Source organism: Aedes aegypti, chromosome 1 (genome assembly GCF_002204515.2).
Source record: "Aedes aegypti strain LVP_AGWG chromosome 1, AaegL5.0 Primary Assembly, whole genome shotgun sequence".
Taxonomy (NCBI): domain Eukaryota; kingdom Metazoa; phylum Arthropoda; class Insecta; order Diptera; family Culicidae; genus Aedes; species Aedes aegypti.
In genome coordinates this window covers 66828466-66845666 of record NC_035107.1, presented here as the reverse complement: position 1 = coordinate 66845666, position 17201 = coordinate 66828466, and the positions used below count along the sequence as shown (strand labels likewise).

At 41.7% G+C, this 17201-nt stretch overlaps 1 protein-coding gene across 14 annotated transcripts in view; it reads left to right on the top strand.

Moving 5' to 3' along the window:
• LOC5572391 (chitinase-like protein 3) overlaps window positions 1–17201 on the top strand; it is a 63932-nt gene that overhangs the window by 6465 nt on the left and 40266 nt on the right. For 5 of the 14 annotated variants that reach the window (XM_021838688.1, XM_021838674.1, XM_021838668.1 and 2 more), the window contains exon 2: window positions 10434–10803. In XM_021838688.1, coding sequence (XP_021694380.1) covers window positions 10715–10803 — 89 coding nt within the window. In that variant the 5' untranslated portion in view covers window positions 10434–10714. Of the gene's footprint in view, window positions 1–10423; window positions 10804–17201 lie in introns of all 14 variants that reach the window. The other 9 variants (XM_021838682.1, XM_021838670.1, XM_021838666.1 and 6 more) reach the window with 2 other exon arrangements.

The following is a 17201-nucleotide window of genomic DNA, read 5'->3' as shown; positions in this document are numbered from 1 at the left end:
AAAGCCACCACTATGACTGAAGCAGTCCAAGTAGGTGTAAAATTTACAAATCAAATTGTTATTGGATTACGTTTTTCTAATGGATCCAAATAATAATTTAAATATTTTAAATTGGAATGCTCGTTCTCTGAATGGTAAAGAGGACGAGCTGTTAAATTTTCTTACGGTTAATAATGTGCATATAGCAGTTATTACCGAAACGTATTTAAAACCTGGATCTAAACTCAAAAGAGATCCTAACTTTTTTGTTTATCGTAATGATCGACTTGATGGGGCATGTGGGGGAGTTGCAATCATCATTCATAGGCGTATAAAACATCAACTGTTTTCATCATTTGAAACTAAAGTTTTTGAAACTTTAGGTGTTTCTGTTGAAACACAGTTTGGTAAATATACTTTCATAGCTGCCTATTTGCCTTTTCAATGCTCTGGGCAGCAAGTTAATTTGCTCCAAACTGACTTGCGTAAATTGACTCGTAATAAGTCAAAATTTTTTGTCATTGGTGACTTTAATGCCAAACATCGGTCATGGAATAATTCTCAAAGTAATTCCAACGGCAGAATTTTATTTGATGAGTGCTCTTCAGGATATTTCTCAATTCAATACCCTGATAGCCCCACATGTTTTCCTCTTCTAGAAATCCATCTACGATTGATTTGGTCTTAACCGACTCTAGTCATCTTTGTAGCCAACTGATTACTCATGCTGATTTTGATTCTGATCATGTCCCTGTTACATTTCAAATATCCCAAGAAGCGATTTTCAATCCTATCAGCTCCACTTTTAATTATTTACGAGCCGACTGGAATATATATGAAACGTATGTTGACTCCAATCTTGATGTTAACATTTCTTTAGAAACTAAACTTGATATTGACAATGCTCTTGAAACTTTAACAAATTCCATTGTTGAAGCCCGGAGCATTGCAATTCCAAAATGTGAAGTAAAATTTGAATCCGTGATTATAGACGATGATCTTAAACTCTTGATCCGTCTTAAAAACGTGAGGAGAAGGCAATTTCAGCGCACTCGCGATCCTGCTATGAAAATTATATGGCAGGATTTGCAGAAAGAAATCAAGAAACGTTTTGCTCAATTAAGAAACAAAAATTTTGAAAATAAAATTTCTCAATTGGATCCTGGCTCTAAGCCCTTTTGGAAATTATCTAAAATCTTGAAAAAACCCCAGAAGCCAATACCGGCATTGAAAGAGGAAAACAAATTATTATTAACTAATTGCGAAAAAGCTCAAAAACTTGCTATGCAGTTTGAAAGTGCGCACAATTTTAATTTAGGACTTACTAGTCCAATTGAAAATGAAGTTACGCAGGAGTTCGAAAATATTCTCAATCAAGAGAACGTTTTCGAAAATGCCTGGGAGACTGATTTGGAAGAAGTGAGAACTATTATTAAAAAATTCAAAAACATGAAAGCTCCTGGCGATGATGGAATTTTCTACATCCTCATCAAGAAACTTCCAGAAAGTAGCTTATCATTTTTAGTTGATATATTTAACAAATGTTTTCAATTAGCATATTTTCCTGACAAATGGAAAAATGCTAAGGTTGTTCCAATTTTAAAACCAGACAAAAATCCTGCAGAAGCTTCTAGCTATCGTCCAATCAGTTTGCTTTCCTCCATCAGTAAACTTTTTGAAAAGGTTATTTTGAACAGAATGATGGCCCACATCAATGAAAATTCAATTTTTGCCAATGAACAGTTCGGATTCCGCCATGGACATTCGACCACTCATCAACTTTTACGTGTAACAAATTTGATCTGTTCCAACAAATCTGAAGGCTATTCTACTGGTCTTGCTCTTCTAGACATAGAAAAAGCATTTGACAGTGTTTGGCATGAAGGTTTGATTGTAAAATTAAAAAACTTTAATTTTCCAACATACATTGTTAGAATAATTCAAAGTTATCTGTCAAATCGTACACTTCAGGTTAATTATCAGAACTCCAGATCTGAAAGACTTCCTGTAAGAGCTGGTGTTCCTCAAGGCAGCATTTTGGGACCAATATTATACAATATTTTCACATCTGACTTACCTGAGCTACCGAAGGGATGTCAAAAATCTTTGTTTGCGGATGACACAGGCCTCTCCGCCAAAGGACGAAGCCTGCGTGTCATCTGTAGTCGATTGCAAAAAAGTTTGGATATTTTTTCTTCATACTTGCAAAAATGGAAGATTTCTCCTAATGCTTCCAAAACTCAACTAATAATATTCCCACATAAACCAAAAGCTCTTTATTTGAAACCTTCAAGTAGACATGTTGTCACGATGAGAGGGGTTCCAATAAATTGGTCAGATGAAGTTAAGTATCTAGGGCTCATGCTAGATAAGAATTTAACTTTCAAAAATCACATTGAGGGCATTCAAGCCAAATGTAATAAATATGTAAAATGTCTCTATCCCCTTATTAATAGAAAATCAAAACTTTGTCTTAAGAACAAGCTGTTGATATTCAAACAAATTTTCAGGCCAGCCATGTTGTATGCTGTACCAATATGGACTAGCTGTTGTAATACCAGGAAGAAAGCTCTGCAGAGAATTCAAAATAAAATTTTGAAAATGATTCTGAGGCTTCCTCCCTGGTATAGTACCAATGAGTTACATAGAATATCCAATGTTGAAACATTGGAACAAATGTCAAATACAATCATTAATAATTTCAGGCAAAAATCGTTACAATCTTCTATTGCCACGATTAATGCGTTATATGTTTAGGTTAAGTTAGGTTAAGTATATTAAAAAGGTTTTTTTTTTCTTTTATAAGCAGGTGAAATCAACTCACCTGTAAAAAAACTGAACTGCTACGGCAAATGAAATGTAATATGTTGTTAACAAAATGTTAATTAAATCTTAAATTTGTTTTACCAAATTAGGATGATAGTGTTGTCAAATAACACAGAACACCTAGATATAAGAAATGAATGTAATGTTTGGAATGATACTAATAAAAAAAAAAAAAAAAAAAAAAACCTCTTCCACCAATTTTCGATCAACTTATTGCAGTCGGTTTTTGAGCATTTGATGAATCCAATTGGTAATCATTGTAGGTAGCCCATGGTTTCGTGCGGCTTCCAATACGGCATCGAAAGACACGTTATCAAAGGCACCCTCAATATCCAAGAAAACACCCAAGCAGGATTGCTTCTGAGCGAATGCTTTCTCGATATCGTATACAACTTTGTGTAAAAGAGTCACAGTGGACTTTCCAGATTGGTAAGCATGTTGATTCACATGAAGAGGCATGTTTGCCAAATAAACATCACGGATGTGATGATCGATAATGCGTTCCCGACATTTCAGAAGAAAAGAGGTCAGGCTGATTGGTCTAAAACTCTTCGCTTCTTCATACGACGCACGTCCTCCTTTCGGGATAAACTTTACAGTGATATCACGCCAGGATTTGGGAATGAACCCGATAGCAAAACTGCTTACAAGTAGCTTTTTTAAAACATGTTTGATAAACTCAAATCCCTTTTGAAGATTTGAAAGGAGCAAAACTATTAAGTGCCCATTGAATCGATTCAGTAGTTACGATACTGCGTGCCGAGGCCAGAGACTCGTAACTACATGAAAAGACATTTGTTTCATCCGTATATGTTATGTCCACACATCCGGGGAAGTGTGTATTGAATAAACATTCAATTTAGATTTTGCAAGGATTTTGTTCAGCCGACTGACTTCACTCAAACTGGAAACATTTGTACAAAGGTTTTTCCAGCCGGATCGTTCAGCAGAACGAAGAGCCTTCTTGTAAGCCTTGCGAGCCGACTTGAACGACTCCGATCCAGCTGAACGGCGTCTGTTCCAACTCCTTCTACATTGTTTCCTGAGTCTAGTCAGAATCGGAATTCCACCCTCTTGTAGTCTTTACAGATCGCAGAGGACATGCTTGTTCAAAAGCTTCCATAATGTAGGATGTTGTAGTATCAACGGCATCATCCAGATCACTTGGATTTTCAATGGACGGAGAATATCCATGAAATTTGGTCGCAACCAATTCAATATAGAGTTCCCAGTTTGTTGACCGGGGATTCCTAAAACGCAAAGTCTGCGCAGTTATATTTGAATGTTCATAGAAGATGTAGCGATGATCAGATAATGATTCCTCATCGGATACATGCCAATTCGTCAACTCGTGACTGATTCTATTGGAGCAGAGCGTTATGTCTAACACTTCTTCTCTATTAGAAACCATGAAGGTTGGGCGATTGCCTATGTTAAGTAATCCAAGGTGTGTACTACTTAAGTATTCCATCAGACTGGAGCCTCTCAAATTGATATCTGAGCTGCCCCAGATGATGTGATGAGCATTGGCATCACTGCCCACAATCAGCGGAAGGCTTTTTGTTCCGCAGTGTACGACAACTCGTTTGAAGTCATCCGTTGGGGATGGTTCATCATGTGGTAAATATACCGAACAATAGACGTATTGTATTTCCTGTTGAAGTCACCAACAGAAACATCGATTGTGACAGCACATACATCTCTGGTAGTTAACTCAGAAATGAATGTAGCAACGATTGCTTTATTAACGAGCACGCATGCGAACGGAGCGCGAATTTGCCATTTCAAGTTTGCTGAAAGTAGCAAAAACTGGGTCCACAAGGTTACCTAGATAAATGTTCCCTCTACGAAAGTAGGGTTCTTGAACTAGCGCCACTTGGGCTGCACCATTTTGCATGAGCCTGCAAAGATTGATCGTTGCTGTTCTTTTATGCTGAAGATTGATCTGAGCTAACCTAACCGTAGCCACTACCCAAAGCTTTTTGCAATCTCAGCACGAAAAAGACCAGCAACGAAAAAACCAGATCGGTATCTATTTAAAGTCGCCAAAGGCGAAAGAGCACAGAGTACACTGTGTAAAACGCATAATGCGAATCCATATAGGTGATAACTTAAATTAAATGTCAACATATTGATAATCCCACCCTTATTAAGCCTCAGGATAGGGACTGTGGAAGGGCAGCCGATTATCTCGGAGAAACACAAGGTCAGCTGCACCATTGCTCCGGATAGCACAGGAAGGACTCAATACTGTGGAGGGCGCCCTGGTACCCCACAGGCTTCGTTTGCGGTTAGGTTTTATCTAGACCTCCTCTAACCATTCATTCCTAGGCACGGTACGCATCACACCATAAATTAGGGGTTTTCTGTGAGGTGGACTTTTACCACCGGAACAGGCAGTCCGTAGGGTTAATTCTTAGCCAGTTGAAACAACCTCTACCGACACTACGCGGCTGTCTAGGCTGCTCGGGAAAAGGAGGTTAATATTGATGATTAACTCCTGACGTGCCCAAGCAGCCGTCATAATATGGCTAAGAAGTAAAAATGTTGTGTTCTCACGGTCTAAACAGTTTTAAAAACAGCAAGGTATAATTCGTTCTAGATAATAAAGCCCCGAACAGAAACGTAAGCAGGAAGCAACTGCAAAAACGCGAGCACGTAAGCTGTATGACAAATTGCTTACAACATTTTAACGACGTGGTTGTGGATGACGAAACAAACGTCAAACAAGACTTCAAACAGCTTCCAGGTCTTGCATATTGTGTAGTGCACCTCTGAGGCAAGTTTAACGATTATTTCAAGACCAAAAAGTTGCCAAAATTTGATAAAAGTTACATGGTTGGGCAAGCTATAAGTGGATGTAATATGAATAGCATGATCTTCATAACCACGGGTACAATGGATCAGTAACAGTACGTGAATAAAATGTCTGCAGAAATGGCTCTTGTTGTTTCATTAAAAGTCCATGCGTTCTCTATTATTCTGGCCTGATTTAACGTCATGCTTTCACGGAAAAGTTGTTCAGATGTGATATTCACAAAACAACAATGAAATTGTACAAAAATATCGTGATCCTCCAAACACACCAGAGCTACTAACATTTGAAAGATTTTTGGTCGTGAAGCAAAATCACGTAAAAACAAAAAAGAGACAAATAATGGAAAAGATTTTACATAAAAAAAGGGAATGGTATGCATGGTATCAAACAAAAAGTTCAAGCATTTGAATATGAAAAGGCGGAATGATGTTTTTTGTTTGCGTGAATGTCATCAACTCACTGATTTTTGTCATGAAATCAATAGGATATCGAGATAAATTTAAACATTGTTTTCTGTAAGCTTTTCTTTGGCTAGATTTTGCAGTGCGCATACCTTATCCAAAGGGTGAACTGCGTTCAAGATTTGGGTGTGATACTAGATTCGCAACTTAACTATTCTCAGCATATCTCACATGTTGTACACAATGCGTCTCGAACCCTAGGCTTCGTTTTTAAGGTTGATTAAAACTTCGATGTGCACTGCTTACAATCGTTTTATTGCTCTCTAGTCAGGTCAATTCATGATCAGTCGGGTTGGCGTCTAAATTATAATAATGGGACCGAGCGAATCGAGACAGTACAAAAACGATTCCTTAGTTTTACACAGCACAGGTTGCCATGAAGAGATCCTTTTCGTCTGTCGAGGTACGAAGGCCGTTATAGGTTGATCGAGCTGAATCCTCTACGGATTCTACGGGATATAGGTCGTGCACTGACTGCTGCAGATATCCTTAGAGGTAAAGTTTAAGCCGAGATCTCCTGCAACAACTGAACATTAACGTTCGACCTCTTCCATTGCGCAACAATTGAATGCTGAGGCTTCCCTTCCGCCGCATCAACTACGAGATGAATGATGCCATTACAGGTTTGCAGCGCACTTTTTTAGATAATTGGGCTTATTCTACGACTGGCGCGAGGTGAGAATTGTTGGTCTCGTATAGCGAGGGGACAATTGTCGACTCGAGTGAAGTGACTCGCGGTGCAAATTAAATGAATAGTCACTTCACTCTAGTCGACAATTGCCACCTCGCTATACGAGACTGACCATACCTGACCATCGACCGAAAACAGCATAATTTAGTGTTCAACTGTTTTATGTTTGATTTGTCTTTTTTTACTGTTGTTGTTAGTAATATAGGCATGTTCCTTGGTGGAATAAAACCTTAAACAAAAATCTCGGCAACTTTTTAACCATGCGAAAGTTTCTGGGCAATGGGATCAATACAAGAAGGTCCTTACGATGTACAATAAAGAAATACGAACATCAAAAAGGCGAACCTGGAGGTCTTACTGTGAAAACATGGAGAAAACTCCAGATGTAGCGAAACTGCAAAAAGTGCTTTCTAAAGACCATTCAAATGGTTTGGGAAATGTACGGAAAACAAACGGTAAATTCACTGTTGATACACAGCGTCAAGTGTAGATGAACGGGGTGCTCATATTGATGAGAGTTGTAGGCCAACCGGGACTATAAGCAATTCATCCATACCCAATACCATCTTCACGTGATCTAAAGTTGAATGGGCAATAAACTCCTTTGAACCGTTCAAATCGCCTGGGAAGGACGGTATTTTTCCTGCACTTCTACAGAAGGGTGGAGAAGCACTGATTGATTATCTAACAAATATTTTCAAAGCTAGTTTAACGTTTGGTCATATACCAAAGATATGGATTCAAGTTCGTGTTGTCTTTATTCCTAAGGCCGGAAAAAAGGACAAAACAAATCCAAAATCTTTTAGACCGATAAGTCTTACATCTACCATGCTTAAAATCATGGAAAAGATTATAGATGAATATATTAAATCAGAATATTTGCGCACAATTCCTCTTAATAGGTTTCAATTTGCTTATCAACCATATAAATCTACTGTCACAGCTTTACACAATCTAGTTACAAAAATAGAAAGTACTCTTGACAAAAAAGAAATTGCTCTCGTTGCATTTCTTGATGTGGAAGGTGCTTTTGATAATACGACATACAAATCTATAAAAAAAATCAATGGAGAAAAGAAACTTTGACCCCAGCGTTAGAGTTTGGATAATGAAAATGCTGAAAAGTAGAGAAGTGTCTTCCGAATTGGGGGAATCATCGATAACAATAAGGACTACTAAGGGTTGTCCTCAAGGAGGTGTATTGTCGCCTTTATTATGATCCCTTGTTGTTGATGACATTCTCAATAAACTAGTAGAAAAAGGCTTCAAAGTTATAGGATTTGCTGATGATATTGCCATAATAGTACGTGGAAAGTTTGATAATATCATCACAAATAGAATGCAATCTGCACTAAACTGCACTGTTGAGTGATGCCAAAACGAAGTACTAAATATAAACCCATCAAAAACAGTTTTAGTTCCATTTACTCGTAAAAGGAAAATTACACTGAAAAGCTTGATAATTAATGGATCCATTTTACAATATTCATCCAGTGTAAAGTATCTAGGGGTCATTCTAGATGATAAACTTAACTGGAGCTTACACTTAGAGCAGGTCATAAGTAAAGCCACGAATGCTCTCTGGGTGAGTAAGAAAACATTTGGTAAAAAATGGGGACTCAAACCTAAAATGATTCATTGGATTTACACAGTTATTGTAAGACCCAGAATTGTTTATGCCTCATTTGTTTGGTGGCCTAAAACAAATCAAATTACATCCCAACAAAAGTTAGCGAAATTTCAACGTTTGGTCTGTATGGCTATAACAGGAGCAATGCACAGTACACCATCAAAAGCCTTAGAGGCATCAGTACATCTATACGTGCAAATGGAAGCTGAAAGGAGTGCGCCAAGGCTGCGAAGAACTACCATTTTTCTAGAAGACAATCTTTCTGGGCATCTTAGAATAATGAAAGATTTTCGTATTGATAAATCAGTACAGATGATCGAAGACTGGATGGAAAAAATCCTGAACCTAGATAAACCATATGAAGTGATTAATACGAATCGCCAAATATGGGAATCAGGAGGGCCTATTATTTTACCAGGATCGATTATTTTTTACACATATGGTTCCAAAATGAATGATAGTGCCGGAGCTGGTATTATAGGCCCGGGGATTCATGTTTAAATACGTATGGGAAGATGGACAACCGTCTTCTTTGCAGAAGTATACGCCATCTTAGAATGTGCATATATATGTTTGAAAAGAAACTACAGACATGCAAGGATTTGCATATTTTCAGATAGTCAGGCGGCTCTGAACGCATTAAAATGTTTCACATGCCAATCAAAATTGGTTTGGGAATGTATAACAATTCTTAAGCAATTGGCTATGAAAAACCAGGTCCATCTGTACTGGGTTCCAGGCCATTGTGGGATTGAAGGAAACGAGAAAGCCGATTTACTTGCCAGACAAGGCGCAAGTTCTCAGTGTATAGGACCAGAACCTTTCTGTGGAATATCTAAATGTGTAACACAATTGGAATTAAAGCAATGGAAAGACAATATGATTCAGTTGAATTGGAAAGCTATAAAAAAAATTTAAGGCAATCGAAACTCTTCATAACTCCAAACAAACAAATAACGGAAAAAAATTTAAATAAAAAATCACTAAGAATATTTATTGGGCTGCTTACGGGACACTGTCTGGCAAGATATCATTTGAAAAAGATAAGTCGAAGTCAAATTGATGTCTGTCGGTTTTGTGGCTGTGAAAAAGAGACCTCTCAACATCTGCTTTGTGACTGTTCGGCATTATGTGCAAGTAGGAAAAAATATTGCAACAAGGGCATTCTAAATCCTTTTGAAATTTGGTTACAGACCCTAACCTAGTAGTTAAATTTATTTTAAAGGTCATTCCGGATTGGGATACCTCGCATCATCAGATAACGGCCGTTATCCTGAATGGTAACAGTTTGCAAATGCTCTACTGAGCACGTTGCGATAGTAAACAGGGGTATCAAAAAAAAAAAAGTTATATAGGCATAGTTATAATAATTGAGACACGTGAATAGTCTGTTGGTGAATAGTGTATAAATAAGATATAATGCCATATTGAATAGCTATCAAAAGTTCAGCAATCATGGGTATATATGTTGGAAATTGGATCATATTTGAATGATATTCTTCAAAAAATTCCAAAAAATCATATTTCTACCCTTAGCAAATCTAGAGTTAATTTAGAGTTAAAATGCATAAAACTAGATCTATGCTGTCTTCGGTAAAGTTTTTCCTTACAAAATTCACCATCTTTTTGAAGGCATGGTATTATACTAGAATGTATCGAGCAAATCATAGTTTTCGAAGATTTTAAAAATAAGTGTTAAATTTTGCTTGCTGTGAACATATTTTTCAAATTGTTTGGACCTCAAAGAATCCGCAAAAAAAATAGTCTCACGAAATTTTGCATAACTTTTTCTGTTTATACAAAAATTAGATTTTTTCACATATTTTAACAACGTAACCTTTAAATACTATTTCACCTCATACAAAAGTTTGTTAGTAACATATACAGCTACCGTTTGGAGATTGAGCCGCCAAGTTTTCCGACAAAGTTCAATTTTGGGACACCCTAGTGATCGGATGCCTTGCCTTACTGTTGTGAAGAAAAAGGGATTAAAATATGTGTGTAATTTTTTCTCCGAGCTTTCAGTAGTCGTCGTCGGTGTAGCAAGTTTCGAACTACGATATTATGTAAATTTATTCATTCCGACTACGACGATCACGGTCAGACCGTACTCATATTGGTAGACCGAAAAGTTAGACGTGAAACTGGAAGAGACTAAGTTGAAGTGCTTTTCAAAACTAGAAGAAACAGCCAACGTCTCCGAGAAAGCCATCCGGTGCAGTCTTGGGGGGGACAAGAAGAAAACGCGAAGGGGATCGTATCTTACAACTTCCTTGTGTGCCCGTAAGAAATATGTTCCCGACGCCGCTATGATATCAACCGGGACGAAACGAACCGGACAGAGAATGTCCAAACAGCAGGGAAAATACGAGCTGTTGAAAGAGGATACCAGCTTGAGGTAAGACCAAGTACAAAGCACCTAGCATTTCTTCTCTCGCGAATGCCCTTCAAACCGTAATATGTACGACTAATCAGCTATCGTCGCCTAGTAAGGGCAGCCTTTGTTCTCCCAACCAAACACGATACTCGCCTATAATCATCATTATTCTACTATCAATGGGTACGGGACTTGTTCCATGAGCGTAGCCAAGACTTCAACGAGGGGGAGGGGGTGGGGTTGAAAGAATCTTGAACCCTTCGCCTCTCCTCTTTGGTTACACCCATGACTTGTTTGTTCCCTTTACTGCGTCACTGGATGCGTGTTACATGATAGTGGTCGAATGCTTTAACAGGAAAAACAAGCCTCCGGCGGCCGGTCAGATGTTTGCTTTTAATTTGCTTGCGCTCTGCGTCGAGTCGTCATCCACCACTCCACTTCTACTATCGGGTTGTTATTGGCCCGGTCAATAATAATATTGTTTGAACTGAAACCAGAGCAAATTGTCGTGCGGCAGCCAATGAATAATAATAATCGGTTTGTAGTTGAACAAGGTGCCAACTACCGGTGGCATCGCACTAATTTAAAATCACAGCACTGCTGTTGGCACACACCCCCCTTTCCTCAAAGTAGGTCATTCGATACGCTGTTCTGACCCTTTTCGGAAAATCAGCGTTGAATCATAGCCCAGATAATGTTACCGGGTCACTTGCGAGGCTTCGCATTTATTATGCCGGCAGAAAGGGGCTTGTGCGATGCATTTCGGTGTTTTTTCTTTACTCTTTTCGGTAGAACACTCGTGGAGTGCCAAAATATGCTTCAAATAATGGTGAACCGCAGCACCAGCTTTTGGAAGGTTTCCCGGCTGAATGAGGGTTCGGAAAAGCGTATTGTGTTTCATAATCGCAAGCAAATTACTAGTTGTAAAGAAATTTTTGGCTATTCTAAGATGCAGCGGCTTCAGTTCCCCGAAAAAAAAAAGAATTCCTAGTTACTTGACTTTACTTTACTTTTGCTGGCTCTACGTCCTTCAAGACATGACCTGCGCCACAATGTTACGCCAACTAACTCGGTCCATGGCTGCTAACCTCCAATTCCTCGATCGCCCCACACTTCCAAGATCCTGCTCCACTTGGTCAAACCACCTAGCTCGTTGCGCTCCCCTTCGTCTTGTACCGGCCGGATTTGAGTTGAACACCATTTTTGCGGGATTGTTGTCCGGCATTCTCACAACGTGTCCCGCCCATCGTACCCTTCCAGCTTTGGCGACTTTCGTGATACTGGGTTCACCGTAGAGTTGCGCAAGCTCGTGGTTCATTCTTCTCCTCCATACGCCGTTCTCACATACTCCGCCGAAGATCGTCCTAAGCACACGTCGTTCAAAAACTCCTAGCGCTTGCAGGTCCTCTTCGAGCATTGTCCACGTCTCATGCCCGTAGAGGACTACCGGTCTTAGTAGCGTCTTGTACATGGTACACTTAGTACGGAAGTGAAGTTTACCAGACCGCAAGGTCTTGTGGAGTCCATAGTAAGCACGACTTCCGGTGATGATACGTCTTCGAATTTCTCTGCTGCAGTTGTTATCCGACGTTATCAATGATCCGAGGTAGACGAATTCGTCCACCACCTCGAACTCATCCCCGTCGATCGTCACCCGTCTGCCTATGCGAGCTCTATCGCGCTCGGTTCCTCCAGCCAGCAGATATTTCGTCTTCGACGTATTTACCTTCAATCCAACCCGATCTGCTTCACGTTTCAGCCTGGTACACTGTTCAGCAACCACCTGGAACGTTCTTCCGACAATGTCCACGTCGTCAGCGAAACAAATGAACTGGCTGGATTTATTGAAGATCGTGCCCCGCATGTTGAAGCCCGCCCGTTTCATAACACCTTCTAGCGCAATATTGAACAGGAGGCAGGAAAGACCATCGCCTTGTCGAAGTCCTTTGCGTGTTTCAAACGGGTCCGATAAAGCACCCGATATCTTCACACAGCACTGTACACTATCCATCGTTGCTTTGATCAGTCTAGTCAGTTTCCCGGGAAAACCGTTCTCGTCCATAATCTTCCATAGCTCTTCGCGGTCATACCATCGACCGCTTTGAAATCGATGAATAGGTGGTGCGTAGGGACTTGATATTCGCGACACTTTTGGAGGATCTGCCGCAACATAAAGATTTGGTCTGTCGTCGATCGCCCGTCCACAAATCCGGCTTGATAACTTCCAACAAATCTGCTTGCCAGTGGCGATAGACGGCGGAAGATGATCTGGGAAAGCACTTTATAGGCTGCATTAAGAATGGTGATCGCTCGATAGTTCTCACATTCTAACTTGTCACCCTTTTTGTATATTGGGTATATTATTCCCTCCTTCCACTCCTCCGGTAGCTGTTCTGTATCCCAGATCCTGGCTATCAATCGGTGCAGACAAGTGGCCAACCTGTCCGGGCCCATTTTAATAAGTTCCGCTCCAATACCATCCTTTCCAGCTGCTTTGTTGTTCTTGAGCTGTTTGATAGCATTCTTAACTTCACCTATTGTGGGAGTTGGCACGTCTCCCTCATCCGCCGTACTGATGAAGCCATTCCTCCTGCTGTCTTGATCTTCCTCCTCTGCGCCGTTTAGGTGTTCATCGTAGTGCTGCTTCCACCTTTCAATCACCTCACGTTCGTCCGTCAAGATACCTCCATCCTTATCCCGGCACATTTCGGCTCGCGGCACAAAGCCTTTGTGGGATGCATTTAGTTTCTTGTAGAACTTACGTGTTTCTTGAGAACGATACAACTGCTCCATCTCTTCGCACTCCAACTCTTCCAGGTGGCGCTTTTTATCCCGGAATAGATGGGTTTGCTGTCTTCGCTTCTGTTTGTATCGTTCCACGTTTTGACGGGTGCCTTGCTGCAGCAACATCGCCCGCGCTGCATTCTTCTCGTCCAAAACCGTCTGACACTCCTCGTCGAACCAACCGTTCCGTCGATTTGCTTCCACGAACCCAATGGCACCTTCCGCTGCGTTGTTTATGGCTGCTTTGAGACTACTCCAGCAGTCCTCAAGAGGGGCTTCGGTGAGCTCTCCCTCTTCCGGCAACGCTGCCTCAAGGCTTTGCGCGTATTCAGTTGCGACTTCGGGTTGCTTGAGTCGCTCCAGATTGTACCGGAGCGGGCGTCGGTACCGAATGTTGTTCACAACGGAGAGTCGTTGGCGCACTTTAACCGTCACAAGGTAGTGGTCCGAATCGATGTTTGCGCCGCGATAGTTTCTGACGTCGATAATGTCCGAGAAGTGCCTTCCATCAATCAAAACGTGGTCGATTTGTGATTCAGTCTGTTGGGGTGATCTCCAGGTGTACCGATACGGGAGGCTGTGCTGGAAGTAGGTACTACGTATGGCCATGTTTTTGGAGGCGGCGAAATCAATCAGTCTAAGGCCGTTTTCGTTCGTAAGCTGGTGAGCCCTGAACTTCCCTATAATCGGTCTAAATTCCTCCTCCTGGCCAACCTGAGCGTTGAGATCTCCGATAACGATTTTGACATCATGGCTTGGGCAGCCGTCGTATTTACGTTCCAGCTGCGCGTAGAAAGCGTCCTTATCGTCATCGCCACTTGCTAGGTGAGGGCTGTGCACGTTGATTATGCTGATATTGAAGAAACGGCCTTTGATCCTCAACTTGCACATTCTGTTGTCGATTGGCCACCACCCAATCACGCGCCTCTGCATTTCGCCCATCACGATAAAAGCTGTGCCTAGCTCATGTCTATTGCCGCAGCTCTGGTAGATGGTATAACCATCCCTATACGTATGTACCGTCGACCCTTTCCAGCAAACCTCCTGCAGCGCTACGATGTCGAACTTGCGGACCCTCAATAATTCGGAAAGAATGCGGGTACTTCCCAAGAAATTGAGAGACTTACAGTTCCATGATCCGTGTTTCCAATCGTTAGTCCGTTTTCGATGCCTGGGTCTATGCCGATTGTTCCGGTCCGAATTTACATTGTATGCTTCATGTACTGATGATTTTTACGGCTGGCTTGTAAGGCCTGCACCAACCCCCTGTCTCGCCGGAGGATCATCGTGCACAGCACTGTTTAGAGTCCCACGCTGGCACTAGGACGATGATCAGCCGCTCCTAACATGGAGAACAGACGCTGTTTTGAGCCGCCCCTAACATGGAGAACAGACGCTCTGATAAGCTACACCCTCAGAAGAGAGGAGCCCCCCTTCCCTGTCAGCATACGACCAAGGTTCCACCAGGGTTGGTTACCCGATCTTCCCTACGGTTACTCGTATCCCAGGCGGCACCACGGGGAGGTAGGGATAGGAGCTACTGGACAAGAGGCTAAGGACCACAAATGGGGTCTATTTTATACCTGCAGGTACGCGAAGTACCAATGGTACGCATTGTCCAGTCATTTACCACCCTAGTTACTTGAAGCGATCTTTAAAATGTCATGGAAATGCTTTTTCGATCGCTTAGACTGAAGAAGTTTCCTAGCCTGGAAAACTTCTTCCTGGAAGATATAAAAGCTGGAAAGCTTCCTTCCAGAAGCTGGAAGAGCTTCCTTCCAGAAGCTGGAAGAGCTTCCTTCCAGAAACTGGAAGAGCTTCCTTCCAGAAACTGGAAGAGCTTCCTTCCAGAAGCTGGAAGAGCTTCCTTACAGAAGCTGGAAGAGCTTCCTTACAGAAGCTGGAAGAGCTTCCTTACAGAAGCTGGAAGAGCTTCCTTCCAGAAACTGGAAGAGCTTCCTTCCAGAAACTGGAAGAGCTTCCTTACAGAAGCTGGAAGAGCTTCCTTCCAGAAGCTGGAAGAGCTTCCTTACAGAAGCTAGAAGAGCTTCCTTCCAGAAACTGGAAGAGCTTCCTTCCAGAAACTGGAAGAGCTTCCTTACAGAAGCTGGAAGAGCTTCCTTCCAGAGGCTGGAAGAGCTTCCTTCCAGAAGCTGGAAGAGCTTCCTTCCAGAAGCTGGAAGAGCTTCCTTCCAGAAGCTGGAAGAGCTTCCTTCCAGAAGCTGGAAGAGCTTCCTTCCAGAAGCTGGAAGAGCTTCCATCCAGAAGCTGGAAGAGCTTCCTTCCAGAAGCTGGAAGAGCTTCCTTCCAGAAGCTGGAAGAGCTTCCTTCCAGAAGCTGGAAGAGCTTCCTTCCAGAAGCTGGAAGAGCTTCCTTACAGAAGCTGGAAGAGCTTCCTATCAGAAGCTGGAAGAGCTTCCTATCAGAAGCTGGAAGAGCTTCCTTCCAGAAGCTGGAAGAGCTTCCTTCCAGAAGCTGGAAGAGCTTCCTTCCAGAAGCTGGAAGAGCTTCCTTCCAGAAGCTGGAAGAGCTTCCTTCCAGAAGCTGGAAGAGCTTCCTTCCAGAAGCTGGAAGAGCTTCCTTCCAGAAGCTGGAAGAGCTTCCTTCCAGAAGCTGGAAGAGCTTCCTTCCAGAAGCTGGAAGAGCTTCCTTCCAGAAGCTGGAAGAGCTTCCTTCCAGAAGCTGGAAGAGCTTCCTTCCAGAAGCTGGAAGAGCTTCCATCCAGAAGCTGGAAGAGCTTCCTTCCAGAAGCTGGAAGAGCTTCCTTCCAGAAATACTTGTTTTAATTATGAATCGTGGTTTACGGCCAACCAGCCGAGTGGAAGTTTAACAACTACCGAAAAGCTAAACATTACATATAATCTGCAATTGGATTAGATGGACAAATTGATGTGAAGATTTGCGAAAAAGTTACACGTCTTCTCAGTGAGAATCGAACTCACGACTCCCCGATCTCTAGTTGGGGCGCGTTAACCACTACGCCATGAGAGGACTCATGAACGCAGAAGTTAACCTGAATTCGATTTCAGCTCAATAATCACGTGGTCCTCTTTCGCAAAGTGCACCTCTTTCGGAAGAATTAGATGCCCATCCAAACACAACGCTTTCTATATATATCCAATGCCTAGCCCGAGAGCGCATTGTTTTTTTAGATATAGGAATAGCACACTACACTAGCCAGCAACTGCGCTGGCTGAGGTTTCTATTGTGTGGGCTTCCAATGGGTCGCGACGTTCTCAAACGACCGGTTACGGAACATGAGTCCGTTGCTCGATAAATACTTGTTTTAATTATGAATCGTGGTTTACGGCCAACCAGCCGAGTGGAAGTTTAACAACTACCGAAAAGCTAAACATTACATATAATCTGCAATTGGATTAGATGGACAAATTGATGTGAAGATTTGCGAAAAAGTTACACGTCTTCTCAGTGAGAATCGAACTCACGACTCCCCGATCTCTAGTTGGGGCGCGTTAACCACTACGCCATGAGAGGACTCATGAACGCAGAAGTTAACCTGAATTCGATTTCAGCTCAATAATCACGTGGTCCTCTTTCGCAAAGTGCACCTCTTTCGGAAGAATTAGATGCCCATCCAAACACAACGCTTTCTATATATATCCAATGCCTAGCCC